This window comes from Phragmites australis, chromosome 6 (assembly GCF_958298935.1).
Source record: "Phragmites australis chromosome 6, lpPhrAust1.1, whole genome shotgun sequence".
NCBI classification, from domain to species: Eukaryota; Viridiplantae; Streptophyta; class Magnoliopsida; order Poales; family Poaceae; genus Phragmites; species Phragmites australis.
In genome coordinates this window covers 10,109,479-10,119,270 of record NC_084926.1, presented here as the reverse complement: position 1 = coordinate 10,119,270, position 9,792 = coordinate 10,109,479, and the positions used below count along the sequence as shown (strand labels likewise).

At 43.3% G+C, this 9,792-nt stretch overlaps 2 protein-coding genes across 2 annotated transcripts; one reads left to right on the top strand and one right to left on the bottom strand.

The window, feature by feature from the left end:
- Positions 1-89: 89 nt before the first annotated feature.
- On the top strand, positions 90-4,254 carry LOC133921606 (uncharacterized). The gene is made up of 5 exons (XM_062366550.1): positions 90-1,251; positions 2,831-2,908; positions 2,987-3,071; positions 3,403-3,491; positions 3,863-4,254. The coding sequence occupies exons 1-5, from the start codon at positions 949-951 to the stop codon at positions 3,998-4,000; spliced, it is 693 nt and encodes a 230-aa protein (XP_062222534.1). The 5' UTR covers positions 90-948; the 3' UTR covers positions 4,001-4,254.
- A 2,926-nt stretch (positions 4,255-7,180) lies between these two features.
- On the bottom strand, positions 7,181-8,348 carry LOC133922929 (uncharacterized). Its single transcript, XM_062368443.1, has 4 exons — positions 8,163-8,348; positions 7,921-8,050; positions 7,461-7,507; positions 7,181-7,370 (listed from the first exon to the last, which is right to left on the bottom strand). The coding sequence occupies exons 1-4, from the start codon at positions 8,346-8,348 to the stop codon at positions 7,218-7,220; spliced, it is 516 nt and encodes a 171-aa protein (XP_062224427.1). The 3' UTR covers positions 7,181-7,217.
- Positions 8,349-9,792: the final 1,444 nt, after the last annotated feature.

The following is a 9,792-nucleotide window of genomic DNA, read 5'->3' as shown; positions in this document are numbered from 1 at the left end:
GCGGGAAGGAACCACTTCGTATTCTAAGTAATAAAGTAGAGAATCCCACTAGGGTTCGAACCCCCTCGTAGGGCCTCCGCCGTTGGCCTCCTCCTCCACGGCGTCGTCGATGAGCGACATGCAGAAGGCAGTGGGCGTGGCGAGCATGATGAGGAAGGCGCAGCCGTAGAGCGGGCGAAGGAGATCGCAGAAGGCGCCCATGGCAAGACAGGAGAAGATGGATCCCGAGACGGATGCAACGCCGCTGTTGCCGATGTCGGCCTTGGAGAGGTTGAGATTGTCGCGGATGATGGGCACGAGCGGCGCAGCCGCCAAGGTGGACACGAAGCAGGTGAAGGAGAGGTGGAAGGTGTGCAAGTGCGGGTTGGCGAAGGAGAAGAGCGTGATGGATGTGTCCTTGTGCTCCGAGTTCACCGGCAGGTCGAACTTGCTCGCCGACGGCGGACGAAGGCGAACGCCCCGTGACGACGTGCAGCGAGCTCCCTGGTGCACCAACCTCCATAGCCTCTCGATCTGCTTCAAATCTAGCTAGCTAGCTAGCTTCTTGAAGTTGCTTGCTAGCTCTTAAGCAGATGCGGCAGGTGCTTGATCTGAGCTGCACGCCGCGGAGGAGGCCGACGGCGGAGGCCCTACGAGGGAGCTCGAACCTAGCGGGATGGCCGGGGATTGGGGATTTTGGGTGGGGTTGCGGCCGGGAAAGGAGAGGGACCAAGTTGCGAGAATGTTAATTCGCGTAGGGGGAATTCCACAAAATGATCGCGGGGCATTGGTGGGATCGTGGGATGTCGTTGGATACGGATCGGACGGCCTTCGAAAGGCGTTTGCACGCTTGCACCGATCTGGACGATTGCACAGAAAATTTCTTCTCCAGCCTGCATCCGGATTCCGCACTATAGCAGCAGTCAACTGGTGCTGGACACACATCTGACGACGCAAGGCGCGGCGACCATGGGCGCCGCGGCGGCCGACCTCGAGGCGCGGCAGCTACGCATCCTCGGCCGGATCGCCGACCTCGAGCTCGCAGCGCAGCAGCGCCGCCTCGGGGCGCTCTCCATCTCTGCCTCGCCGTCGGAGGCCATCGCGGGGGCGGGGGCCACCGAGGCGCGGCTCTCGGCCCTCCTGGCCGCGCGCGGCGTGCGTGACTTCGCCTTCCGCCGCGTGCCCGCCGACTACTACGACCGCCCCCTCGAGGAGCGCCGCGGCCTCCTCCGCGCCGACTCGGTCGCCCAGCTCTGCAAGAGCATCGTCATGGTACGGGCCATTCCCTACCCTTTCCGTGCGGGCGTTTCGTCGAACACCTGGACTGCATGACCGCGTTAGGTTGACTATCATTACATTGCTGTGGCATTTTGTCGAACGACTGGTGTGCGCATGCAGTTGGTTGATTTAGAGTAGCAATACGTTGAGAGCGGTATGTGGACTATGAAGGAAATAGCGTCCAAAGTAATTGTCTTTGGATTGTTAAATGCGATATGTAGCATGGAAAAGGTGCTAGTACTAATATTATAGTTTTTTTAGACAGCAGTAGTACTGGATTAGGGTCAATAATATGTTTGACGTTTAAGCAAAAGACTTTGTTATCTTTTATTATTTGTTTGTATAACAGACTGCTCAATCACTATATGATTGTACCAATATGTTTGGGGAATTGCTGTTCTTTTTGACTGGTTGAAGGAAGAATTGCTCTGATTTCGAATTGTTATGTACAGACAGAAATGCTACAATGCTAGTAGCTGTACATAGGATAATTTATGGATAGATAACTGTTGTCATTAACCATGAACTAGTACCACTATCCGGATTTCAAATAATTGCTTTGAGTTTGTAGTATGAGCTAGTATTGTGGCCACAATTGCCATAATTAGTTTGTGGCTGGGTAAAGGTCAAGACTTGTACTAGTTCTTGGCATGGCATTGTAAGTTGAAAAGTGCTTGCTGGAGAACGAGTGGTAGTGGAAGAATGGTCTGCTGTTGAAGAGTACTAGAAAGGAGCTAGCTGCTGGTTCTCTTGAGTTGATTGCAGGTAGGCAGCAAAGTTTGCTGTATGTAGGCTGGTGAAGATATAAGCTAATGTGTCATGAGCTATGACAAGTTGGCCAAAAATGTCATTACATCATTTGTTTCTTAGCAGATACTCATTAGCAGGTTTATCAGAAGCAGTTTTTTTATAGTAACTACTATTGTATATTATGTCATTGAATTGTGTATAGGAATATTGCATGATATTAACCCTTCATTTTTTGTGGAAGAAGTTGTTTGCTAATTTGTTGATAATGATTCATCGGCATGACCTATCTTTTTATTACAGAATATTGAACTAGTAAATTGGGTTGTTAGTTCTGTAATATTCAAAGGAGAAAGTATCTTCCACATACTATTAGGTGATTGCAGATAAAGGTCTTTATATCTTATCTATTGTAATACAACTATTGAAAGATGAGGCTCATTGATGGCAGGCAAAGAAAGACGTAAGGATGCGTCAACTTGGTTGTGCTTTACGGGATTCTTTCAGAATTTTTGCCCCATTAAATATTTATGCAACATACTACATGAAGTTTTGAATTGCATTAGGCTTATTTAGATTCTAATCATTTGTTTGAGAATCAGATATGCAATCTGAACTGAAATTCGCTGCCTATCAGCTTTAACTAGTGTAGGAAACTAGGAATGCTTAAACACAGAATACTCTTTTATCTTTGGAGGGACAGGTAATGTTGTACTTCTTAGGCATAGAAGTATATAACTACAGTTTCATGTTCATGCTTTAGTATCCGAGAATAATTATTCTTTAACTTAAGTTGTGATGTTGAAGTATATCCATCGTTTCTTAGGTGAACACCCAAGCTGCTGCAGATGTTGTTGACTGCAGCAATCCAAAGAATTCTAAATATTATGTCGTTGTTGTTCAGGTAAGCTTTAAGATCTCAGTGCGCTGTCATCAAATTAAATTCACCATATTTATCTCAAGAAAATGTATATCCTTGCAGTATATGGCACGGCTTAATGCTGAGAGCATCAAGAACTTCCTCTATGAACTAAATGAGAAGCAAATACCTAAAAAGAGATTTAACAGTAAGATTCTTTACAATGTACTGGAAGTGTTCTTTGTATTTATTGTTCTGATGTTGTGTCCGGTGCTCTATTAAGCTTTATTAGACATCTGTGGTCCAGATTTTCTCCCCCCCCCCCCCCCCCAATAGAATTATCAGAGTTCAGATTGTTTAAATAGAGTGCATTGACATGGTGTACCTCATTTCTGATGGTGTACTGCAACACATTATGGTCTCCATATAAAGCTCTGTTCATATACCGGGAGTTCTATACTTCTAGTAAACATTATATCCTGGGCCTACTATTGTTGTCATCTTAAAGCAGCCTTGCTGTTTACTTTTATTTGATGCAGTGAGATTGGCACCAGAAGAGGAGTCACACAAGCTTACTGGCTTTGTGCACAACGCTGTCACATGCATTGGAATGGAAACAAACATACCGGTAATGTAAATTCCTGGTTAACAGCTTTCAAAGGATGTACATTGTGAAGATACAGTCTTAAGGTTTAAATTAAAACTGAAAGAGTTATATGCGGCGAACTGTGTATTTTGCACATCCACACATGAAATTCTGTAATAAATATCTTTATGAGCTTTTGCAGTCCTACCCCTGTTGCATAAGTGTAAATGCATGGTAGCCATAGCCAATAGATAGATGGTTTGAACTCTCAACTGTGAGTATGGAGAGAACATATTGTCAAGTTTCTGGTTTGATAGATTACTTTGTAGACTTGCTCAACATATGGGTCCTATGAGTGAACAATGAACATACAAAGTTAGCAAGGTACCTGATACAAAGAATTTCCTCCTCAGGTTATCATAGATGAAGCTATCACCAGGTTGGATGAGGATTTCTTCTGGCTGGGTGGTGGGGAAGTTGATCTGAAGCTCGGGTTGCAAACCTCACAATTCCTAAATGCCTTTTGCCCATTTGTGGTGAAGTGTAGTTGATGACAACACTAGAGAAGCTTCAGAGCCTTGATCAGTGCATGGCCAGGGAGGTTCACAACAAATATGTTTTGCTTGGATCTGGGGTTCGGATGTCTGTCTTTTCTGGAGCAGGCTCTTCCCTTCCAATTGCTTGTCTCACATTGTTTACCGCTGATTGTTGGTAAGATTGGTGTGGTGGAGGGGACATTCTTGGGAAGATTGAGATAATTGCCACAACTAGGCATATAATAATACCCTTCGTGTTTTGTTCCCAATACTTGCTGGTTACTCCTCTGTTTCTTCTGGTGTGCACTAGAAAAGTTACATGGGTTGCTCATTAGACATTCCTAAATTTGTCACTGGGGACATATCAAGTCCAATCACTCTGTGGGTCATCACATTTTATGCCTGCACACTGAATCAATATGAAAAAGATCCCCAAAAAATTCCGGATTTACATCTCAATTCCACTGTCTATATAGAGAATTCAAAGTCATATTCACTGTGTGTTCAAGTACTAAAAATGGGAAAATGCTGACAATGATAAATAAAAAAGGGACAAGATGATAGAGCTTGTTTGGACGATCACCACACTTTGTCACACCTGGTTGTGTCAAGCAACACATCTTGTGTCGACCAGATCGGTCGCTGTAATTATGCATGGTTTAGCAAGAGTGTCTACGATGAGCGAGTCCAAGTGCTAAAAAATTATGGCACGCCACAGCGTGGCTAAGAGCCAAACAACCCTTTACTGTTATAGCAAACCCATCTTTTCTTTTGTCTCCTCACACTCCGATGATTTTTTTGGGACACGGCTAAATTCCGGGTCATGCATGCTATATTAGTTTAGCATGCACACCTATATTTAGCATAATTTGATCTAAACACTACTTCCTCTTTCCATTTTTGGGATATTTAACATTCATTTTTCAACATATGTCCGTCTTTTCGGTTTTTGGCTACTTAGCATCCGAGCTCCAAGCACATTATTTACATATCCAACTTTAATATGCGGTAAAACCAAACAAAAATAGGGAAAATCCATATGTTCTTTCCTTAGTCACCGAGGTAAATAAGCATTTTTGTTAAAAGTTGTAAGCAAACTAGAATGGACTCAGAAGCAAGTTGGAACAAATGTGCAAGCAAATTGCATGAATTCAGATACCATAATAGCAAAAATCAAATCAATCTACTATATATTTCCAAACAAAAATAAAAAACAATTTGTATGCTTCCCTAGGTTTGAGAGAGCAAATTGCCTCAATTTACAAAAGCAAATCAGTATGACACAAAAGAGAATTTTTTTTAATTTTACAATTAAATATGTACCAACTTATAAAGCAAGTTTGTTTTATTTACAAGAAAACTAATCCATACAGATTTAGAGGACAAATTTGTTTCAATTTACAAATGTAAATACATAAAAAATCAGAAAGTAAATTTATATCTTTTTATGAGCAAATCGGTACCAAATCCAAGAGCAAATTTGTTTAAACCGAAGAGCAAATCTAGCAAGCTCGTAGCCGACAGGATGGATTGGAGAGGAGGGTGTATGTATCATGGATGAGGTGGAGGGTCATCTCAGAGCGGGGGTGCTAGTTGATGGGGCCGAGGAGCGCCAAGCGGTGGAAGGTATGAGAGATGGCGACCTGGTCAGGACTGGCCCCTAGGGACAACTGGAGGACAGCAAGCATGTCAAGGTGACCGGAGGGTGAGGGTGTTCTGGGAGGTGAGGAGGGCGTTGGCGATGGCGACGAGCTCATCGGTGCCAGGGAGGAGCAGGTTGAACTCCAACACGCTAGTGCCTCCGCTCGGCGAACCCTCATGAGCACATCTTGGTAATCTGGTAAGCAAGTTGTATACACACCCTTGATCATGTGTGGCTTCAAGCTTCGCCCATCTCTGCTCCACCAGATCTAGCAAAATCCTAACACGATTACCATGGCAATCGATTTGGGATGGGAGGTTGAATCGATATATGAGACATAGATATATGCATATTAGGAGAGAGGGAAGAGAAGATCGAATGGATGCACCAAAAATGAAAAAATGGAGCAAATTTTGGAGCAAACAATGCACATGACCTTCTTTTGCCATATATCTATGATGACTTCCGCAGCTGCTTCTCCCATCCTCATTCCCTGCCATGTTTGGAGGTGGTGCGAGATTTGAGCAGAACGAGCATGATTCAAGGTCGTAATCGGCATGGGACGGAGGGCTGAAGTTGCATTTGCCCAACTCGTGGGTCGGATCCATCAGCTCCATGCCAGGGGACGGTCAGCGAGCCCCCCGACGCAGGGACCTTGTTGCCCAGAGAGAGGTGGGGAGGGAGCTGTTGCTTAGTGACTTAGGAGAGAACTCAAGGCTGCAGCCTGCGTGAGTTTCGAGTGAGCATGGTGCCAGAGAAGAGCTTGGTAATGCGGATGAGTGAGCTTTAGCGCAACAATGTTGGGGAACATGATGAGGAGGCTTCTGGATTTCTTAGAGATCAAGAGGATTTTGGTGAGAGAGGCACAGATGGGAGATTTTTGTGTGGAGGTGGAGCAACCACATCGAAGGACAAGATGCTTAGCGCAGCAGAGCGTGGGGATGAGGCTCAGCGCAGCGAGTGTGTGGGCATGAGCGTTAACGGCCGCACACTCGAAATCTAGTCATTGCTCTTTTTTTCATGTTGATTTTACTCCCACATGGAAATTTGATTCCATGATTGCAATTCTAGAGGTGATTGCATTTGATTTGTTGTCTTTTATCGTTAGGTGATAATCCATCAACAATGATAAATCTAGCAAAAATCATCCTCAGGAAACTCGATTAAACACCAAATTTCTGCTGTTATCCTGTCATGTTAACCAAGAGGTACCAAGATCATATATATTTTTGCACGCGAAAATGCCAGACACTGACATTGACGAGTGTTTGCCTATACCGAGTCATGTTAACGGCTTGCGTCACTGATGAGCAAATGTGATAGAGCAGTTGTAATAGGCAGTTTGTCACTAATGAGCATCATGCACACTTGATTTCGGCCATTCAAACATCCAACTCGATCATCCTATACAACAGCACACAAGATGCATGTGCTAAAGGCGAGAGCGATTACAGGCAACTACTGTTGATCACATATATATCAAAGTTAACTAGAATCTCCCAACATTCCTTCAAAATTTGGCCAGTTCATGGAAAGAGGCCTGAGAGGGTAAATTAAACTGTGGTTGTCGATTGTCTGGTTGATGCACTGCTACCTGTTATGAACAGCCGGTGCTGGGTGTGCATCTAGGTAGTCCATGGCTACTAGAGTTTCTGCGGTGTACGCGGTGGTCGCGTTCGATCCTAGTTGCTCGCTGTTCGACTCAGCTCCTAGCACCGGCCTCTCTCGCATGCCTGACCGCGCCTACAAGAAGATAAAAAGGGTTTGCCTATATCACTCTAGCAAATGCTGTGCAATGCCTATCAGTATGGTATATACGTTGGAAATGCATACCTTAATTCCTTCGAATCTCTTTCTCACAGAACCACGAGAAGAATCACCTGCAAATTATGTCTATGAATGATCAATGCTACAAGTCTGTGCACGAATTACTGACGAGCAATCTAATGGTACAGGGTTCGTTTGCATGTTTAATTCGGGCTATCAAAATGTCTACAGCTAACAAGCACAAGGGATATATCTAGGTAGCTAGTGAGATTCAATGTGGCTCCTTCCTATGAAAGCAAGCACACACAGATGAATGTCCACTAGAGGGCAGGGAGAAGAAATATATAAAGGGTAACTGCATTAAGGATCACAATGATACATGATATCATATGATCTCATCGGTTGTGACATGGAGTGTGCGTTGTAGGTTGAGCGTAATCCAGATGAATTCCCTCATCGCCCCCATGCTCACGATGAGGAAGCTGTCGCAAAACCCTAGCGACATGTCTAGTATTTCTAACTCCACCTGATAATGCCACTTCCTTCTTCACCTTAGCCATCACTTCCTTTCCCATTGACGCATCGATGTTGCTTCCAGCTCGAACCGCCATTGAGGGTCTCATCTTCTCCTTGGTGGCACCAACCTCTATCACATCCTACAGAATGGAGAGAAGCGAAGAAAATCTTGGAAAGTTGAACTTGACCGAATGCTAGTTAAATTTAATATAGAACGAAATTTAGTTAGAATTAATGGATCGGAATAAGATTAATTACCTTGGGTGGTGATGAGGAAGTCAGCTTGCTTGAGTGCTTACCATGAACGTTAACGCGTAGGTGCCGAGCTTTGCAAGAGGTAACACAGAGAGTGAAGATGAACACAACTAGGAGGACGGTAGTGGCGGTGCTGAGCTTTAGCTGCCCCTTGAGAGCTAGGGGAGAGCTTAGGCTAAACATGGAGGAGTGGTGTGGTTGCTTGTAGTGATCTCTTATTAGAAGACATGGATAGGTAAAAGAAGAGAACACGAAAGATGCAAAAGAGATGGCTGTGTGTTGTGCCCAACCTATGCTTTGTATCATCGTTTCAATGAGGGGATAGAATGAGGAGAAAGGGTCCACAATTAGATGGGTTTGACGTTTCCATTGGGTTAAATATATAAAAGTACAGGGGTGGTTTTAGAAATACAATAAACTAGCAAGTTAGCTATGATAATAATATGACTAGCCTTAATATTTTTTCACGATAAACTTTAATTCAAAATTAGTTATTTATTATTTATTTTATTTTATGTGGACTAATTGTTTAGATACTTTGTTATCCAATCTGTATAGAAATCGAACTGCTAAACTTTCATATCTTTTAATTTTGAAATTACCTACTCTTTAGTTAAATCTAAACCATTAGATATTTGTAACGATAAGCGGTCTAGGTCATTTTTTTATTAACATGATAATTTCATGATCTTAAGAGCTGATATGATATTTTATTTTTTCCCTTAAATATTAATAGATAAATATGGGGATGTACTTTAAAGGGTTCTTCTTCATGTCAAGTGGCAAGACATGCACAACTGGTTGGAATAATCTATGCGACCTTACTTTGTGTTTCAACTGAGGTTTGTGATTAACCGATGAAGTTGGGATTAGTGCATCAAAAGTAAGGAGGGTTAGTGCGAAGGTTAGTACTATCCTTTCTATTGTACGAAAAACTCATCGATGGACGAATTACGCTGGGGCATGAGGGCTAGTACTGGTCACGGGAAGCGAGGCGGAGCTATCTACTCAGCCGCACATGAATGTCTCGATCCGTCGCCTTTCTTGAAGCTGTCATACGTACATAGATTTTGTAGGCAACTCATTGTTAATCTCCACACGATTTCTTGATCATAGATGCATGCGCGTTGCAATTATTACATGCAGTGCGATCCACTGTTTCAGTAAGCTTGTATCATCGAACCGATTAATGAATCCCTGCTTTATTGCCTCGATGTGACTAAGCTGGCATTCTTAAGCTCTACTTCATAGTTTTGTTTTTGTTTTTTTGCTACTCGCTTCTTCCGTTGCAGCGTTGCTCCTGTTAATATAAAACTGTCGGCGTCGACATGTTTGGAAATGGCTGCAATATGAGTAAGGATTTGCATCCAAGAATACTGATCGGTGCATTCCCAACTCTGTTCAACAGTATTTTTGTTGGATTGCTAACAAAATGTTTAGTTCGTTGCCGCAGGTGTTGTCATACCTTATGTAAGTAGGGTTGACTGATTGTGGCTAGTGTTTGGTTTATTGCCAGATATTTGACATGTTAAACTTTCTGCTTATTAAGATCCAACTATTATTGACTTAATTTTTTGTCAACTTTTGTCACAATTGTGGTGGATGATTTGTTCGCTATAAAAACTGT

What these genes read in the sequence shown, in the direction of transcription:
- LOC133921606 (XM_062366550.1), top strand. Translation starts at nt 949, where the DNA reads ATGGGCGCCGCGGCGGCCGACCTCGAGGCGCGGCAGCTACGCATCCTC. An exon ending in ACCTAAAAAGAGATTTAACA is followed by an intron (nt 3,072 to 3,402) that starts GTAAGATTCTTT and finishes TATTTGATGCAG; the next exon opens with TGAGATTGGCACCAGAAGAG. An exon ending in GAATGGAAACAAACATACCG is followed by an intron (nt 3,492 to 3,862) that starts GTAATGTAAATT and finishes TTTCCTCCTCAG; the next exon opens with GTTATCATAGATGAAGCTAT.
- LOC133922929 (XM_062368443.1), bottom strand. Translation starts at nt 8,348, where the DNA reads ATGTTTAGCCTAAGCTCTCCCCTAGCTCTCAAGGGGCAGCTAAAGCTC. An exon ending in CATCACCACCCAAGGTAATT is followed by an intron (nt 8,051 to 8,162) that starts AATCTTATTCCG and finishes TCCATTCTGTAG; the next exon opens with GATGTGATAGAGGTTGGTGC. An exon ending in GAAGGAAGTGGCATTATCAG is followed by an intron (nt 7,508 to 7,920) that starts GTGGAGTTAGAA and finishes CATAATTTGCAG; the next exon opens with GTGATTCTTCTCGTGGTTCT.